The sequence below is a fragment of the Rhamphochromis longiceps genome, linkage group LG22, assembly GCF_057381845.1.
Source record: "Rhamphochromis longiceps isolate RC_006_pf linkage group LG22, R_longiceps_female_GT1.1, whole genome shotgun sequence".
NCBI lineage: Eukaryota > Metazoa > Chordata > Actinopteri > Cichliformes > Cichlidae > Rhamphochromis > Rhamphochromis longiceps.
This window is the reverse complement of record NC_140577.1, coordinates 7,730,918-7,749,834: the sequence shown is the minus strand read 5'-3', so window position 1 is coordinate 7,749,834 and position 18,917 is coordinate 7,730,918. Positions and strand designations below refer to the sequence as shown.

Sequence of the window (18,917 nt, the reverse complement as noted above, 5' to 3'; positions counted from 1 at the left end):
CTGAAGTTAATAAAATAAAATGTGCAAACACTATAAAACTCGTATCGTTATTTACTGTAAGGCAGTATTCTGATTGTAGGGGGCGCTGTGGGGATTTTTAAGTGCACGCTTTCGTGTAAACGAAGAAGAAGCAGGAAGGCGCCTTTTGAGTGCGCATGCGTTGCTAATTTTCCCCCCTTCGCAGCCTTTCGTTTTCCCTCTAAAAGAAAACATCCTTCTGCTACGTGAGTGTAACTTTATGGCCAGATACATGAGGCCTCCAAACACGTCTTTGTTTGTCAGGAACATCTCTGATGAGTCCAGGTGAGTCCTCGTAAAGAAGCCGCTACGAGTTAACTCGTGTTAATTGTAGCTAGTTAAGTTAGCCTGGTAGGCAAGGTAGGCCTCAACGTGCAAACTGAAAGGGTAACGCTGACCGGGAGCAGCGCCGCATTTCAAATCTACGTTACGTTATTTTGGCCATATATGTCTTTGTTGTGGTTTTATAAACATTATTAACGTCTGTGTTGCTCTTTAGACGCGAACTTTTTCATGTTTACAGTCAAGCTATCAAAGCTAACTGGCTAACGAAAGCTGGTAAACAGCTCCGTGAAACTTTGAAAGATTTTAAAGGAGGCAAGAAACCCTACAATGTGGATTTAATATGAAGGGGCAAAAATTAATGGCCTCGGCTAACGTTAACCTAATGTTTGTTGGCCGTTATCAATTTTAAACACGCGTGGTTAATTGATTAGTTACAATCTGAGGTCTGTTTGCTGATTTAAGTTTGTATATTTAAATGTGATTAGCACAGAAATTCTCATTTAAACTGGCAAAATACTGACCTCAGAATACACGATCGCAAATGAAAGCTCGTTTTAATTTTGTATGTGTAGCTTGTGAATTAATCTGTACCTGTAATGATTTCCTCATGTATTTGTTATTATCATATTTCATTGTTGTTGTTATATCTAGGTTTAGTCTCAGTGTTAATCTAATCTGACCACACAGGGTTGGTTTAACTTGGTTTTAAAAATACTAAACTTGCTAGATGTGTTAATAACTAGTTAAAGTTTTGCACTAGTATTTAAAAGCAGAGTGAAATGGGTAAATCGATCAGAAATCATCAACATTTTGTTCTCAATCATCTTAGAATTGCCCAAAAAATGTATGGTCCAAAGTTTGGGCATATGCAATGATTGCTGTGATGTTTTAACGCATATATTGAAAATTAAAGGTCAGTCCAACCACTTTCAGGCTTTTTAAACACATTGCAATCTGAGGCAATATTTAAACATGAACATCTCCAAAACTATTAACAACACAAACCAAAATAAGTATCACTGACCTCTTTCACAACTGATTAACTCTGTTTGACATGGATGTTGAAGCTGATTTTAATCTCACTGACACTGTGACCTGAACTTAATTTCCTTAATTTCTTCAATTTTACATTTACATCTGTGGACGGCCTTGTAACTGTTTATAATGTGTCAGTGCTACACCAATGACATTAACATGAATTGCATGTTAATATTAAAAAGTGTGGATATTTTAAAGGGATAGTTCACCTGAAGAGTGTGGCAAACTGTGAGGAGCTTTTTTGCCCCTATTTTCTAAACATTTCCCAGATTATTTTACTAAAGAAAAAAACAATGGACTACTAGGCAATGAAACTTCTAAAAATTACAATACCCGTGAGCCTTGGTGGCTTTTGCCTTGGAGAAAAGACCAGTCGACTAAAAATGCTTTACATACAAGGACATAATCTTATCTGGACACAAAATAAAAGATTGTTTCTTAACCAAATTAACATTTTTAAGCTTTATGTGCACAAGTTGAGTGTTTTTCATTTTTGCAATGACTGTGCACATATATAGGCCACAAGAAGAGAAAACCAGTTTCCTGTTAATTTAGGTCACTTGATAAAACAGAGGGTATTTTGTACTTGAGTAAATTACATCCACAACATGGTTCAAATGCTTTATATTTTAATGACAGTTTTGGTATATTTTTCTTTCTTTGAAGGTGAGAAGCTCTCTGAGTGACATTAAAAGCATTTGTATGAAGGGAAAACCCTGAAGTTGTATTTGATATATGATAAGGAAGTCTTATATTCAAAGGGGATGGATGGAAAATGGGCTGATTATGTGACCACAATTGAATCATGAGCAAAAAATACAGGCTGTTGATTTCACTGCTCTCTGATATCGGAACTTAATGTACTGTGGGGCAGGTTAGTTACCATCAGCTGGGTTAACGTGAGACACCTTCGTAATACGGAAGTTACCCAAATCCTGCTTTGTCATCCAGGCCTCTCGTTTCTTGGTTGATTAATAAATAAATAAATTTTAAAAATGCCCAAAAGAGCTCCTCAGTGTTTGCCACCTGCTCTGTTTAAAAACAGTCCTGCTGGGATACAAATTGTCTTTGAGCTCTTTTAACAGGTGGATCACCCTCCAGGTAAGAGGAAACAAAATGTACTCTGAGGTGAACTGTCCCTTTATTCAGCAGCTGCTCTTCCAGCTGTTGCCACTGGTTGATGATGTAGGTAGAGATGCCCGTGATGGTCAGTTGAGTTATACTTGTATTTACGGTGTTCAGGCCTGAGGATTTGCGGCGTGAGTTTGGCCGCTATGGGCCGATAGTAGATGTCTACATCCCACTTGACTTCTATACACGTCAGCCAAGAGGATTTGCATACATTCAATATCCTTTCCCAATGACTTTTAACTGTGTATGCTGCTGCTAACAAATTATTTAAATTTCCTTTCGGCAGAGAAGATTTTTATTAATTTATTTTTTGTGATGCATTTTCTTTTTGCACATAATCTGATTGAATATCTAACACGCATATTTCTCTGTTATTGCTTCAGAAAATGTAAACGCGTCCAGTTGTGGAAACCGGCCACAAAGAGTTACAAAGACCCATATAGAGTAGCTGTAAAGACACACAGACCTGCAGGATCAGAGGGAGGGAAAAGGTTGAAAAGAGAAAGTAAAGCATGAAGAGGAAAAAGGGAACGGAGACAAAGCTTGGATTTGGATATGGCGGCAAAGAATGGGGAAAAGAAAAAGAGGTTTAAGAGGAGAAAGCAAGCAGGAAACCCCCGAGTCTCTGTGGGAGTCGGTTAAAGAGTGTAAAGATCAAGATGAAGTTCAAAGTCAAGCATGGGCAAAGGTAACAAGTCTGAATTATTTTGTATCCTCCCATCCACAAATTTGACATGACACCAAAATCAGCTTTCCCTGTGACACTGATGAAACGATTTAATCCAGTCTTATTGTGTTTGATTTTATTTTTTTATATATAGTCACTGTCGTGATCCCTCAGACAGTTAGATGATATGTTTGAAAAGAGCTTGCTTCATCTTTTATCCCTTAAAAAAAAAAAAAGCAGTCAGCTGAGCGTGTTTGTGTTGTTTTCTCACCTGTCTTACAGTAATGTAAACGGTGTCTTTTTATAAATGTTTTTACATGGTAAACTGGGCCTCACAAATTTAACTAAAGTAAACGTTTATGAAGTGCATGGTTCTTTTTCTTGAGAAGCCTTTTATTTGTTTAGGAGAAAAAAAAACATTTCTTTAAATTTGTGAGGCCTTAAAAAAAGAGAAAGAAACAGAAACCTTAACCACTCAGCATATTTGAGGACGTGCGTGATGCCGAAGATGCTCTTCACAGCCTGGACAGGAAGTGGGTCTGTGGTCGCCAGATTGAAATCCAGTTTGCACAGGGCGACAGGAAGAGTAAGTGTCTGGTTTTTGTGTCTGAATTAGATTCAAACACTTTGAAATATTTTTGCTGTTGGTTTAAATATTAATCTGTGACTTCCAATGATAGAAAAATGTGTGACCAGCTCGGTTTTATCTCTTTAAAAGGAACCCTGATTATTTATTATTTATTAATATTTAGCTGGTGGTCTCCTCCCCATGAAACATGGCGTTTAAAATTAGACCCATTTCCAACAACATGCCGGTACTCTGTTTTCAACATCTGCAGACACTGAATTTATCTGACACCAGTTTAGTATTAGGAAGCTTTCCTCAGTGTGAAGAACAACTGGAAATTATCCTTTTATTTATAAGGAGACATCAGAATCGACTCTAACATTGTCCTGTTAACTTTTCAAAATATAGAAAACAAGCAGATTTACTGAGTAAATTGGTGAGAATGCATAAGTGTTATTCATGCAATTTATCTGCACTGGTCTCATTTCAGCTCAGTTACGCTGCTTTGGTTGTTGCATGAGCCAACGGTTACATCAGCACACTGGCTTAAGCTGCTGAGGTGTGCTGCAGTCTCATCTGGAATGATACATGTCGCCACTCAGGCAAAAACAAATAACCTGCATCAGTTCTGTGGCTCCACACATTTATTTAACATGCAAAAGATTAACGGTTTGATGCCAGGAGGAGACAGAAATCCATTTGTGGTCGCATCAGGACAAACGGTATAAAATCTGCTGAATTAAATATGTGGAGCTACCCACTGTGGCGAGTCAGTGTAGTAAAAGCTTCCCAATGAGCCTTACATTAGTACACTCTTGTTCAAGCTGTTAGGCATCATTACCCAGACTGCACTGTGACATAAACAACAGTCACGAACTGAGACTGAAAGGATTCCCCCTTCCCCCTCAACGTTTTAACAACCAAGAAATCTGCAGTATGCGTCGTCATAGTCGGGGTTCCTTTTAAATCACGTTTTCAGATTTGTTAAGTGTTTAAAATTAAGCATCAACCATCATGGTTTTAATTGTTTTCTGCTTTAACCACTTCTTCCTCCTCTTCTTTTTCACCAGCACCAAATCAGATGAAATCAAAGGAGCGGCGTTCCCCAGGAAGATCCTCCCGGTATGACGACTACGATCGAGACAGCCGGCGCCGGCGGTCGCGCAGCCGCAGTTACGAAAGATACAGGTCGCGCAGCCCGTCTTACGATCGCCGCCGCAGACGTTCGGAGAGTCCTCGAGAGTGAGTTAATCTCTCAGAAGAGAGTCGGTCGGTCCAAAGTGTTCTTTGTGAGAAGGAAAATAACGTTTTCATTTTTCCTTAGGTCTCGTGGACGGGTGTATGGAAGAGGAAGAAGCAGGAGCCGCGAGGATGACAGGTACAACTTCTCTTCTAGACTAAGACCACATTTACACAGATGTAGCCTGTCTGTTGTTTTGCTTCCTAAAATCCATCTTTGTAATGTGCTACTGCAACCAGAAGGTGGAAGTAATGTAGATTTTCTTTGCCAACAACCATTAAATGACAAATAGGATAACGTGAGACTAAATGCCCTGGAATACCCACGTCACAATACAATACAACACTTGTGTCCTCAGTTCAGCTGCAGCGGTACAACACACCAGGTTGGAAAAATCGAGAGGTGCAGAAACAGCAGCTTGTTAATTTGACGTCAGCTTTGTCATACAGCGGCAAAGGCGACTCCAGATGGTAGAAGGACTCGAAGGAAAGAAATGAAATGAGTTCAATGAAGAAAGTGTTTCTCTGCAGTTGACAGCTGCTCATTTCCATAATCGCAGTTAACACGAGTCCTTTATTTACTTATTTTTTCATCGACTGCCATTTGTTTTAGAGACAGCTACTGAATGAAGACTGTCGTGTCCAGATGAACTGAAAGATGCAGGTTGGGTGTAAAGCAAGGTGTGGCGCGTTTATTTATTTAAAATACAGAAGGAACCAGGTGGTCCAGCCATCGTGGCTCTATGTTGTGTGTGTCAGCATCAAATTGTTGGACAGTGTCAGTCTTAAACCATTTGGCGCACACAGCAGCACAGCTGGGTGAAAACTGGTAGCTTCATGAACTGGTTTTTAAGCTCTTTTGTACTGATGTGGTGATATTATTGAATCCCACAGTCTTTTCCTCCTTTACATACATTACTGTTCATGTTATCCATGTTCTACCAGTTATTGTTAGATCTAATATGCGTCATTTCATCTGTAACGGTGCCCACAAGTTAGAAATTCATGGGATATCATCAGATTTGACTCTTGGGGAGTAACCCTAATGATCCTTATGCTCCGAGGAGGAAATTCCACATTTAACACTCATCAGTTTTCAGTTTTAATGAGAGAAGAGGCGGAAAAAATAAGGACCAGACAGTCAATCACGTCACCCCACAGCCAGTTGAAAGTAAAATCTGATCTGCACTGCATCTAAAAGTGTGACGTATCACTCTTTTACTTTGTGTGCCTTCAGATACAAGCAGAGACCCCGGAGAGTCTCCAGAGAGCGATCCCGCTCCAGATCCGCATCTCCACGAGAGAACGTCAAACCGCCGTCCACCTCCCGCTACGTTGAGGAAGAAGTCCGACAGACGCATTCCCCGTCCCGCTCCAGGTCCCAGTCTGCGTCGAGATCACACTCTCGCTCACGTTCTCGGTCCCGGTCCTGGGCCGGGCGCAAGACAGGAGGACGCTAAAGCAGAACCCACTCCCCACCCCGTTCCCCCGGTTCTGTCAGACAGAGCAGAGCTGGTCGTTTTGTTAAGTAAAGGTGTTTGTTTGCCATGAATGTAACGTCCATTTGTAGAAAGCTCGTTTTCGCTATTCCATTTTAAGAACAGCGCTGCAGCTCCTCGGCTTGGTTTTATAAAGTTGTTCGGTGATATTTCTCTTTAGGAGCAAGATTCAGCGGTTTCTGCGCTCAGCCTGACGGGAAGAATATCCAGTCTTTTTTATATATACAACCAGTTACTGATGATTTTTGTTTTCTAAACCCTATGCACCCACTTTTGCTAAACAATCCCTGACATTCAGTATTCTAAGGAAGTATTGAGTCTGTTGGTGAACCAAATGCATCTTTGTGTGTTTTATAACTAATCATGTACTAGGTACTTTACTGTCAGCCAGTTTCACCGCTGTTTTTTAAATTTACATTTGTTCGACAGCGATAAACCATCACCATGAGATAAATGTGTTCAAGGTTTTTTTAAAGATGTGTTTTATGGAAGAAACCGAGAACTTCTTGAAAGAAAAGGAATTAAAGCTGATGGTGTGCGTCTGCAGTTTAGTCAAGTACATGAGCACGGGTGCTAAAACGCACAGAGGTGATGCTGGGGTCCCTAAAGTGTTAAAGACGTCAACAGCAAGCTGACCTATACGGTCATTTGTTTTCTTTGTGGTGTTTTCTGTAAGAGTTAAACCCTTTTTTTTTTTCTGTTTTCCCCCCAAGTTGTTGTTTCTTTGAGGAGAAGCAGGTTTACTTGACGGTGTTTTTCAGAACAACTCGTGTCGCTGCATGTTTTATTCTTATCTTCTATCTTTAGTAGGGGAAAAAACTGTTATTTTGATTAATAAATGGTTAACTTTCGGTTAAAGAAAATATTGCGTGGCTTGTTTTTGTACTTGCTTGACCAAAGTTCATTATTGAACACAATTCAGAGTTTTCTCCTCCTCGGAGACCTCGGTGTCCTGTGGATCCCCAGCGTCTGCCTGGAAAACGGAGCAGGACAGTCTGTGAGCACGGCCCCGTCCATCGATTTCCTTTTAATGGAACAACTGAAATTAGATTCTCAGCAAAGAGGCAGCCATGGATGAAATCGGACGTGTCTCATTGATCGCTGTACTGGAAAAATGCATCAGTCAGATGAATAAAGCTGCAGATGGTGGAAGTCCTTATCAACCATGCAGTCACCAGTATGAGCATAATCACAAAAACAAGAGGCTGCACCACGATGATGCTGTAATCAGACGGGTTTCTGGGTTTCTCTCAGTCCCTGCCACTCCTGGTCAGTTTAATCCAGCTGTACTCCACCCTGTAAAGATTGTAGTGTCACATCTATGATGTCAGTTATCCTTAAACCCCTAAAACTCCTGTTTGGACTTTTTGTACCTGCCACCTTCTAAAAAAAACACACACAAAATGTACAGAGATGAGCTGTAACGGCTGAAGATCGAGCTTCATTTATAGTTTCTACTGCTTTTCTATCTGAGCAGAACTGAACAGCTACATCACCAGTATCATTTAAGGTGAACTATGAGGGGGGTTCAATACTCAAGATCAGGTTTATTTTCAGTATAAGGCTGAAGATTTGGTAAACAGACTGATTCCTATAACACATTTCTATTTGAATACTTTAAACATGTCTCAATCACACAAGCACTTTCTCTGTTTACACTGCAGTGAATAGGTTGGGAGCATAAACACATACTCGGGGTTCAGTGTCTTGCCCAAGGATACTTTGACATGCAGACTAGAGCAGCTAGTTCAAACCACCAGCCTTCCGATTCAAAGATGACCTGAGCCACGGCCATCTATGTTTAATAATTAATGTGTTAAGAAATTAGTTGTGAGGCGGGGCTCCTGGAAGAGCTTAAAAAGTTCTGTGTGAATGTAGGGGAAAATATTCCAGCCTGCAGGGTTGGAACCGTAGATGATCATTACCAGGACATGACCCCAGGCTCACATTGTTGTGATTTACACCACCACCAACCTGCCTATTCAGTGTACTGTTTCACTGGTTAAATATAACAGCCTGATGTTTGAACACCCTTATTTTTATAAGAATTATTTGCTTGTTGTAGCAGAAATAGGAAACAAAGATAAACCAGACAAACACTGGTTGTACATTTTACTCTACATAAATCAAATAAATCTTTTTTTCTGGTTGATTGATAGATAAGCACCATAGACAGTTTATGATTGGCAGGTTGACAGATGAGGTCAGGCAGGAGTCTGTTCGCAGACGACGTTGTGATCTTCAGAGGTGTTAGAGAACCTGGAGAGTTGGAGGTATGAGCAGTCAGTAGAAGCAAGACTTGCCAGATGGCAGCAAGACCTGTTGTGAGGAGGAGGAGAAGATTCATGAGTGTGGTGGAGGAGGGTTGGAGTGACAGAGGACGATACTAGGGATAGGGTGAGAGGGAGGCAGGGACTGTGGGGTCCCATAAAGGGAGCAGATGAAATCCATTATGCAAGAAAAACTCTGCAAATTACAAAGTTCCTTCATGGAGGAAAACAAAATGAATAGATATGCATCTATGAAGGTGCATTAAGAAAAAAATAGGATTTTTCTTTGAATTCCTCATTAATTTGTGCAATTTTAAAAACATATTCTGGTAAATAGTCAAACAAATATTCATGAAAACAATTAGCCTGAAAAAACAAACATGGAGGCGCATGTAGTAAAGCTCTCTATTGTCTATTGTGACATCTGTTGTTGGAATAAAGTAGAATTGAGGTTCTGTAAAATTAATATCTCTAGTTTTGGGAGTACCGGTCTTCAATTCGTTTGTTTGTTTGTTTGTTTTGTCCTCGGATAAGATCCAAAAATATCCTACTGTTTAGAAAATGAGAGCGCCGTCTCAGAACCCATATTCCCACCAAGGCCCAGCCCAGTTCACCCAGTTCTGTGCTGCTTTCATCTAAATTTAGAGGATCAAACCAGTCCAGGATCCTCTGGGTTCAACCAGAAATAGGCGACAGACAACCAAATATTTTGGAGCACATTTCACCCCTGATGACTCGCAGGAACTGGCAGGTCGTCCATTCATACTGCTGCGAGGTAAATGGCAGCAGACCATTGCCACGGAATTGATTGATGGTGTTTCACACTCTATAAGTCGAGAAGAGTTAGTGCCAGCTCGCCTCATTTGTTTTTGCCCAGTTCGTGACCAACAACAGGGAGTTAAATGTCTACCAGTGGGAAGATTTTACCTTTGATAAGAGATGAAAAATAAAGAAAAAATGCTTTCATAGGTCAGAAATCGGCAGCGTTACATCAAAAAGGCTTTTATGGTTACATTTTTATATGGAAGATAAAAGGTGAGTTAATGCTAAGTTATTGATTTGTATTTAAAATGATCGGTTGTGTCTGGTTTTACTCATTTATCTGGAAGTTTTTATAATGATGACACAAAATAGTGGTGAATAGACTCCTGTCTCAAATGGTGTCTGCTGGGCTGTGGTTTAGTTGTAACTCAGTAAGCTGGGGCTTTTATTCTGCAGGAATGATGATTACATTTAAAAGCATCAGCAGTGAAATGTAACCTAACAGTGTTGTATTTTTTCTTAAATCACACTATAAAATAATTACTGCTGTATCAGCATGTAACAAGCATTTTAAAGCCATTTTTCTTATGTTTCAGCTCATTTTGAAAACTAGCTTTGCCGTGTAAATTTTGAATATTTAAAAAAATAAGCAATTGAAGCTCTTCTCTGGGATTAGGTTATTCTCAGATATTACCTGGTATATGCTCCTTTGCATCCTTTTTTTTTAACTTGTTCGCTAATTAACAACTACACAAAAAAATGTAAATACATCACACATTAAAAAGATGATAAGTGAAATTTTTCTAACCTTAAAGAAAGTGACTTATTTTCATGCTCAAAATGAAAAGCAGCAGACAAATGTTCAGGTTCACACTGAAATAAAGATCTAACTGATGTGAATGAATTTTTATACCTTCTAAATTACACTGTGCTGTTCTGTTCCTTTGATATAATATAAAATATCAATAAACCATTTTAAAGATAGTCTTAGTCAGTAGTCTTCGTCTCTATCCATAAAAACATGCAAAACCTTTAAATACACCCGCGTTCCCCTTCACAGTTTTCTCCTTTTGTTCTATGAAAATCCTGTTCTGACCACTGGCACATGTGCATCTGTGATTTCACCACACGTGAAAAGCAAACATCAGCTTCTGTTTCCAATGGGCTACATGGACTTGTACTTTTCAGGATTGTAACGCTGCATCCTGTTGCATGTGAGGGCAATCTTCAAACTTGTTAATGGATTAGCTGCAGCTCAGGAGGTAAAGCAGGTCACCTACTGATCGGAAGGTTAGTGGTTCGATTAGTAGTAGTCCCTGGCTCCTCCAATCTGCATGTCAAGTATCCTTGGGCAAGATACTAACCCCAAATTGCTCTCCGATGCATCCGTCGGAGTGTGAATGTGTGTGAATGTAGTTATAAAGCACTCAGTTTAGAGGGAGTGCTTGTGAGAATGGGTGAATGTGGCATGTTGTATAGAGTGCTTTGAGTACTCCGGGAGAGTAGAAAAGCACTATATAAGAACCCATCCATTTACCATTTTTTCATATACAGCGCTTTCCTACTATACCTGAGTACCGGAGCTTTATACAACATGCCCTTCACTCATTCATTCATTCAGCTATTAATCCAAGCATGTTCGCACACATACAGACTCTGATATTTACTTGGGGTTCAGTATCTTGCCGAAGGATATTTGACCTCCATCTACCTCCTAAGCTGCAGCCGCCCCATATGTGGTGTGTGTCTCGTTTTAACTGTGGCTTACTACCCACCTTAAATGACAAGTAGCCAGACTTATTGCAATTATTTTAAAGTGGTCTTGGGCAGTAATTCTCCAGACTTTCTGAAGAGCTTTCAAAGTTTATCTTTGTCACTTATCAACAGAGAGCTACAACAGTGAAGATCTACTGGCATCTGTAAAATACGGTGGGGGCTGTCAATGCATGGGGCTTAATTTCAGCTGGTGTTGTTAAGGATCTGCTGAAAAGTACCTTCACATTTTGATCTATCATGCAACACCATCTGGGATGAATCTGATTGGCTTCCTTTTTTGTTTCACTGCCAATGCAGTAAAAGCATCCCTAGACAGTGGAACATTACTGAAGCAGTGTGGGATCATGTTTATGGAGTACATAAAAAAAGCAGCCAAGATCCAAAGAAGAGCTTTGAATGTCCTTTAGGAAGGTTGAAAGGTTCTCATTCTGACAGAGAGAAGGTGAGATCACAGGTGCACATTGCAAGTGGTTAGAAGAAACACTGAACTCCTAGTATATAAATGAGTTTTTCTCTCTTTTTTTGTTACAGAGCTGCTAAAGTAGAAAATGGGAGACTGGAACTTCCTTGGTGGGATCTTGGAGGAGGTGCATATCCACTCCACCATGGTTGGCAAGATCTGGCTGACCATCCTGTTCATATTCCGAATGCTGGTCCTGGGCGTCGCCGCAGAAGACGTTTGGAATGACGAGCAGTCCGACTTCATCTGCAACACCGAGCAGCCGGGGTGCCGGAATGTATGCTATGACCAGGCCTTCCCTATTTCCCTCATCCGCTACTGGGTGCTCCAGGTGATATTTGTGTCCTCGCCCTCCCTGGTGTACATGGGTCATGCCATCTACCAGCTGCGGGCTCTGGAGAAGGAACGCCACTGCAAGAAAGTGGCTCTCCGGCGGGAGCTGGAGGCGGTGGATGCAGAGCTGACAGAGGTGAAGAAGAGGATTGAAAAGGAGATGAGGCAGCTGGAGCAGGGGAAGCTCAACAAAGCACCACTGAGGGGCTCTCTGCTGTGCACCTACGTGGCCCACATTGTTACGCGCTCAGTGGTGGAGGTCAGCTTTATGACGGTTCAATACATCCTGTATGGAAACCGCCTGAGCACCATTTACAAGTGCGAGAGGGAGCCGTGTCCTAACGTGGTGGACTGCTTCGTCTCGAGACCAACAGAGAAAACTGTTTTCATGATGTTCATGCAAGCTATCGCCTGCATCTCTCTCTTCCTCAGTCTGCTGGAGATCATGCACCTTGGCTTCAAGAGGATTAAGAAGGGCATTCTGGACTACTACCCACACCTGAAGGATGACCTGGACGATTATTATGTCAGCAAGTCGAAAAAGGACTCAGTGATGCATCAGGTTTGCATGGGAACGACTGTGGAACGCAAGAGTACGATTCCCACAGCACCAAGCGGGTACACGTTACTGCTGGAGAAACAGGGCAACGGACCCAACTACCCTCTCCTCAACGCCTCCTCCGCCTTCGTCCCAATTCAAGGGGACCCTGGTGGAAAGCCGGACAGTCAAAAGGAGGGCAAGGAAGGAGTCCCGAGTCCCACGGAGCACAACAACAACTCCAACAATACCAGCAGTGAGACGCGGTCCCCTCCTTCAGACAAACAGGAGCAACGAGAAGATCAATCCCCACCACATCACGAGGACCTGGAGCGTGCAAGATCTGAGTACCCCACCCTGCCTGTTTCAGATGCCTCCTGCAGCACAGCGCTGTCAGGCTTCACGAGGAAGACACGAAGGATCACCCCACCGTGGAACTGCTCCACAGTCGTGGAGGGAAATGGCTCAGACAGCGGAGACTCCTACAACGGGAACAACAGCATGAAGCTACGAAGCGGCGGCGGCCCCAGAGCAAGGATCCTCTCCAAGTCAGACATTAAGAGACAGAGCAGACCCCAGAGCCCGGACTCTGCAGGGGAGCTGAGCTCTATATCTCGACACAGCCGGGAGAGCAATAGTCCCGCCGCCTCCCCACCAAACCGGCGAGTGTCAGCTGCCAGCAGCGCCAGCAGCAGACGAGCCCCGACTGATTTACAGATATGAGGACTGCTTAGAAGAAGCCATTAAAACACGATTACTGCACCTTTTTCACAGTTTAGACTTCTTTAAAAGACAATCACAAAAAGCCTGCAGAGATTATGCTTGTGCCAGACATTCTCCAGTCTTAGAAAGAGCATATGACAAACAAGCAGTCTAACATCTACTCTTCCTTTTAGAGGGATTCATACTAGGATGCACAGCCTTGTTTTCTCAGATTTCCAGGTCAGTTTCAGGCTATCAGAATGAGCTTCAACCCTCAAACAATCAAGCTATAAAGCTATGTTAGCAGCTGACATGACTGAGTGGGGCCTCATGATGTTTGATGATAAGTCGATTTATGAGTTATTCTGAAATGTTTTAATGGTCAAATGAAGGCTGAAGGGTCACACACGCTGAACTGTTTAACTGAAACATGCACCTAGCACTGAATTATTGCTAAACTTAGCTATCACAGATAAGAATGGGTCCTTGTCTCAGAAACCAACTTAAGAAAATGCCGACTTTTATGTTTGTGTGGTGCACTGTGCGCTAAACACATCTGCTCAAATGCTTTATTAACCTTTCATTTTTTCATATTTACAATTAAAATAAAGGCTTGCAGGTAATTCACAGACAGTATAAAAGATGGGCAGGGAACTGTAGCATCCTCAGTGGCTAACAAGCTATCAAGTGGTAAGCCAATGAGCATTTCCTGGATAATCCTTCTTCCTTAGAATATCCATTTACTTCCTGTTTTCCTGTTTTTTGACTTAATGTTTTAATAATATGACCCAAACGGAGTGACTTAACCCATAAACTATTTGAGAAAGTGTTTGCAGAGCTCAGGGCAGAGGGGTGCTTCCCCATTGACTTCTTTGAGACCCAGGTTGTTTTTGAAATCACAGGAATCACCCCCTGGTGGACATTAGTAAGAATGCAGGTTTAAAGCGTTTCTGCATTGGCTTCACTTTTCAGACCTCGAACCTGCGCCTATGTTTTATACTGTCTGAGAGTTCATAGCAAGTGTTGTTTTCTCTCTTTTGACCTCGACTTAAATAACAGTACTGACTAGGATCATTTACCTCATTAACATAATGCCTTTTATAGATTTCTTTCTTTTCTTTTGACAAGGGGGGATTTTAGTTTGCCTTTTAACTTGTCAGGGGTGAGACTGAGCGGGCCCACTGGCTGGTGGAGACTGATTTTGCACCTCTGCATCATAATTATGATTTCAATCATTTTTATGCAACAAAGGAGTCAACTTGAGTCATCTGTTTTCTTTGTTACGTTTGACATGAAATATCTTCAAGACTTTTCCAGCAGTAAATTTCACTTGCAGCAAAACATGAGTGGTTAGAAAATAACATGCATATAAGCCACAATGATGTTTCCATGACTGTTGCCACACAAGTGAGCCAATTCCTGCCAACAAGTGAGTAAATCTGTAGGATTTACAGAGAATGGTCTGAAAAACAGAAAATACCCAATGAGCAGCTGTTCTCTGGGTAATATTTGTTGACTGGGAGCAGCCAGACTTCCCTGAGATTAAATGACAACAGTAATTGAAATAACAAATCATTACAACAAAGAGCATCTCTGAACGCACCAAAGCTTGAAGCAAATGTGCTACAGCAGCAGAAGACTACATCGCGTGCCGCTCCTGTCCACGAAGAGCAGGAAACTGAAGGTACAGTTCACACTTACTCACCAAAATCAGACAACTGAATACGGGAACAAACCTGCCTGGTCTGATAAGTAAAAATTACTGCAATGCCATTTGGATGGTAGGGTTAGAATTTGGTGTAGAAAAACAGAAAAGGATGGATCCAACATGCCTCAAGTCATGGTTCAGACTGGGAGTGGTGGTGTAGATCACAGTGTGATTTTCTTGCCACACTTTAGGCCTGTTATTAGCAAGTATATGTACCTAAGAAATAACCAGAGTGCACACATGTTCTGGTAACTACTTCCTGCAGGATCCTTTGTAGCCAGACACTTCAGTCAGTCGCAGCATCTGAATTCATCCATGATGAAGCTTTAATAACAAATGAAGAATTTCCATCAGCAAAATCAAGGACCTTCAGGACAGAGAAAGGCTGATGCTGAAATGTCATTTTTAATTTAGAAAGCTTCTTGTTATACAACAAAAAAAATAAAATAAAATAACAGTGATTTTGCATTCACTGTACAGCCATTGTTTAATAAACATTTACATACAAACAAGGCTTTAGTAACATTTTTCTTTTTATTCCTCCACAAAAGCAAAGAAAACCTCTACTCTGCTGCTTCCCCATCAGGCGATGGTTCATACTGCATCAGCTGGAAGATGAGGAGGAAAACGAGAAGGTTAAAGGTCACAGAATCCAGACCAAATATAGACATGTGATTATCTGTAAACGCTCACCCTGCTCCTCAGCTCTTTGTTCTCCTCCATGAGCTCGCTGCACTTCTGTTGTAGGTCAGCCAGCTCCGTACGAAGAGCCTCTGTGTCTGCTGGCTCTGGACCAGCTGCCCCGAGATGAAGCTTTATGAAACTGTTGCCATGGTTAAGGTTAACGAGTGCATGGACATTTTACCCATCAATACTATCTAATTTTATTAGAGCAGAACAAGGTCCAACTCGGTTCTGCATGTTAATTCAGGAGAATGATGATCCAGTTTGTAGGTTGGAGAGACTGGTGCAGGAGAATGACTCCTTAGCTTAAGAACTGTTGGCCTGTGACAGACTCACCCACTGCAAGTATCCTGCAGTATTTAAACATGTGAAGAACACAGAATAAATCAAACCCCATGAACAGATTACAAAAAACCCCTTAGATTTTAAATCTGCTGCCATAAAAAGAAACTGGCTTTTCCACAATAAAACAGCCGAGTGATTACCGTAATTGTCGGGCTATAAGCCGCTACTTTTTGCACAAGCTTTGAACCCTGCGGCTTTTAGTCAGGTGCGGCTTTTCTATGGATTGTCCATGAGCGGATTTGTTTTGTTTGTTCCGCTGTTGTACGGCACTACGTTGCCTGGCGGAAGGATCGGAGTTCAAGAGTGGTATGTTAGTCACATGTCCATCCGCCAGGCAACGTAGTGCCGTACGAAGTAGCGCGAAAAACAAACTTCAAAGTAGCACTACGCGTTCAGCTGGAGGCAAAAAGCAAGTTATGCCCAACTCCACCACTGGATTCTGACAGCGTGGGAAAGTGTGAAAACATCCACGATCACCAACGGATTTCGAAGGGCTGGACTGCTGCCTGATGGAGAGGAGGCTCTTCAGAAGGTGTTCGACTCTGAGGATTTCTTTGGTTTTGAAAGTGACAACGAAAGAAAGGAGCTGAGAGTAGATGATGAAGCCACCCTGAGCCTGTTCGTTTCCGACACTGGAGGAGAGGACTTTGGTGGTTTTAGTGCGCAGGAAGAAGAGAAAGATGGTGGTGAATGACTGACTTTTCTTCTTGTTAAAGCCGTGTCACTGCACCTGAGCCTAAAAGGTAGTCTGAATCTATTTTTCTGGTGTGCTGTAGGTTATTGTTATGTACTACATTTGTTACTCATTTATGAAGCACAGTACATGTTTTGTACTTGTAATTACCACTACTTGTACACATACCCTAAAAGGTTATGCAAATATGTACCCATAACTTGTTTTTCAAAATATTAATAAAAGTGGTGTGTCTCCAAACAGCCATCTCTTTCCTGACAATTCGATTTGTGCATATTCTCTTACATATGATAAGTCAACATTGAAACACCTGCGGCTTTTAGTCAGGTGCGGCTAATGTATGTACAAAACAGGATTTTCCCCTGCTTTTAGCTTGTGCGGCTAATATTCAGGTGCGCTCTGTAGTCCGGGAAATACGGTATTTGGTCTAGCCTACATCCTTGCAGTATACCGAGATGCACAGAACATCAACATATTGATGAATTTTGATGCAGTTGATTTCCCCTTTCTACATAGCTGAAGAATTGGAGATGTTAAGATTTTTATTGTGAATTAAAACTCAAAGTCTTAAAGGCTGCCATTCATCTCTAAATGGACCAGGAGTCACCTCATTGCCCATCTGAAGGTTTCAGGGGACAACGGTGCATTTAAATAATCGATTTGACTGCAATCGTAACATTTTAAGACTGATAATACCATAAATAAAAAATAATAAACTATTTTATTTTAAATGCAGTGGTTTAAGCTCTAAACCTGTTTATACTGAGTGACATTTTGTGAAAAAGTATTGCCAACTTCCAGATCTTATTTTTACATATTTGCTGCATTTAAATATTCCACATGATCAAACAAATATTGGACAAAAATAACCTGACTGTCCACTTCCTAATGACTCAATAATGAAAGTTTTGGAAGGCTTTATCTAGTCAAAGTTTGGACTTAAACTGGCTAATCGAGCTAATAAACAATAAACATAATAAAAAAATAAAGTGTGGCTGAAGTAAACCAGTTTTGCAAAGAAGAGCGAGCCAAAATTCCTCCATAGTGATGTGAAAGACTTGTTACTAGTTATACCAAAGAGTTGCAGTTCTTGCTGGTGGCAAAACCAGTTATTAGGTTTAGGGGGAATCACTTTTTCCACATAAGGCCTGGTAATTCTGGATAACTTTTTCCCCTCAATAAATGAAATAATAATTTAAAACCTGCATTTCCAATATTAAAACCCAGTAGATCTGAAACATACAAGTGTGACATATCTTTTTTGCTTTGAAGATAGAGCCACATCAGAAACTAATTGTTACCACCTGAGTTTGTAGTAAGGCTGCAAAAATGAGAAAAGGATACTCCAGTGCATTGTTAGGTTTCTCAGGCTCCTCATAAAGAGCAACTAAAACTGCAAGAAAGAGGGGGAGCACGGATATCAGTAAAAACAAATTAAAAGACTGTTTCACAGAATGCATTATCGTTAATGTCACCAGGCTGAACGGGGGGGGGTCCATTTACCGCTTGTTAAGGTGTCGAGGACTCCAGATTTTTCGAGGTACCTTCTAAATTGCTCCCGCTTCGACTCAGAGGCCTGAAAAAGACAAATAGTTGGATGACACACAAGTTGGGAGCCCATTCATACACCGACATAAAGAGCGCTATAAAAACTGTTTTCAGCCCATGGTGCCTTCACTGCCTTCCACCGTGTTGGCGAGCAGGGGTCACGTTGTTATGACGCTAGCTAGCTAGTTTTACAAACTTTAAATGTACCACGTAAAACATAACAGCTACAGAAAGTAAGGCCAAAAATACTTACTCTATATTGAGCCATGACTTCAATAATAGCCGTGTAACTCCGGGTCGTCTACAATGTGCGAAACGGAAAATAACTCGGGACTAGCTGCAGCTGTTTGAATGCTACGCAGGAGGTGACTCTGTTGCCATAACAACACATCAAATCATGCGGAAATGAAGTTCTTCCGATAAACAATCAGCTTGTAAAAGGAGAAGAAAGACTACAGAGTAGCTGTTAAAATAAGATACATTTAAACAACAAAGAAACGTAAGTTGTTCCGTTTGCGAGTAAACAACTGAAACGCCTCAGACATCGAAACGAGACGATGAAGCTGTGTTGCCAGATTTGCGTCACGGGCATGCAGAACCTACCTACCATATTATGATTTTTCGTCAGTTAAGCAACAACCCATTATAATTG

At 41.3% G+C, this 18,917-nt stretch overlaps 3 protein-coding genes across 4 annotated transcripts; 2 read left to right on the top strand and 1 right to left on the bottom strand.

Moving 5' to 3' along the window:
* Positions 1–138: 138 nt before the first annotated feature.
* srsf10b (serine and arginine rich splicing factor 10b) lies at positions 139–7,308 on the top strand. Its single transcript, XM_085396133.1, has 6 exons — positions 139–303; positions 2,584–2,690; positions 3,624–3,725; positions 4,778–4,949; positions 5,032–5,085; positions 6,184–7,308. Exons 1-6 carry the CDS (start codon positions 239–241, stop codon positions 6,404–6,406), a joined length of 723 nt encoding a protein of 240 aa, XP_085252259.1. The 5' UTR covers positions 139–238; the 3' UTR covers positions 6,407–7,308.
* A 4,493-nt stretch (positions 7,309–11,801) lies between these two features.
* gja9b (gap junction protein alpha 9b) lies at positions 11,802–13,307 on the top strand. Of its 2 annotated transcripts, XM_085396262.1 has the most exons (2): positions 11,802–12,867; positions 12,946–13,307. In XM_085396262.1, the coding sequence occupies exons 1-2, from the start codon at positions 11,802–11,804 to the stop codon at positions 13,305–13,307; spliced, it is 1,428 nt and encodes a 475-aa protein (XP_085252388.1). The 2 variants fall into 2 exon arrangements, with proteins under 2 accessions (XP_085252388.1, XP_085252387.1); XM_085396261.1 differs by having other exon boundaries at positions 11,802–13,307.
* Positions 13,308–15,380: 2,073 nt separating this feature from the next.
* On the bottom strand, positions 15,381–18,814 carry mycbp (MYC binding protein). Its single transcript, XM_085396270.1, has 5 exons — positions 18,519–18,814; positions 18,221–18,293; positions 18,062–18,110; positions 15,688–15,817; positions 15,381–15,602 (listed from the first exon to the last, which is right to left on the bottom strand). The coding sequence occupies exons 1-5, from the start codon at positions 18,531–18,533 to the stop codon at positions 15,558–15,560; spliced, it is 312 nt and encodes a 103-aa protein (XP_085252396.1). The 5' UTR covers positions 18,534–18,814; the 3' UTR covers positions 15,381–15,557.
* Positions 18,815–18,917: the final 103 nt, after the last annotated feature.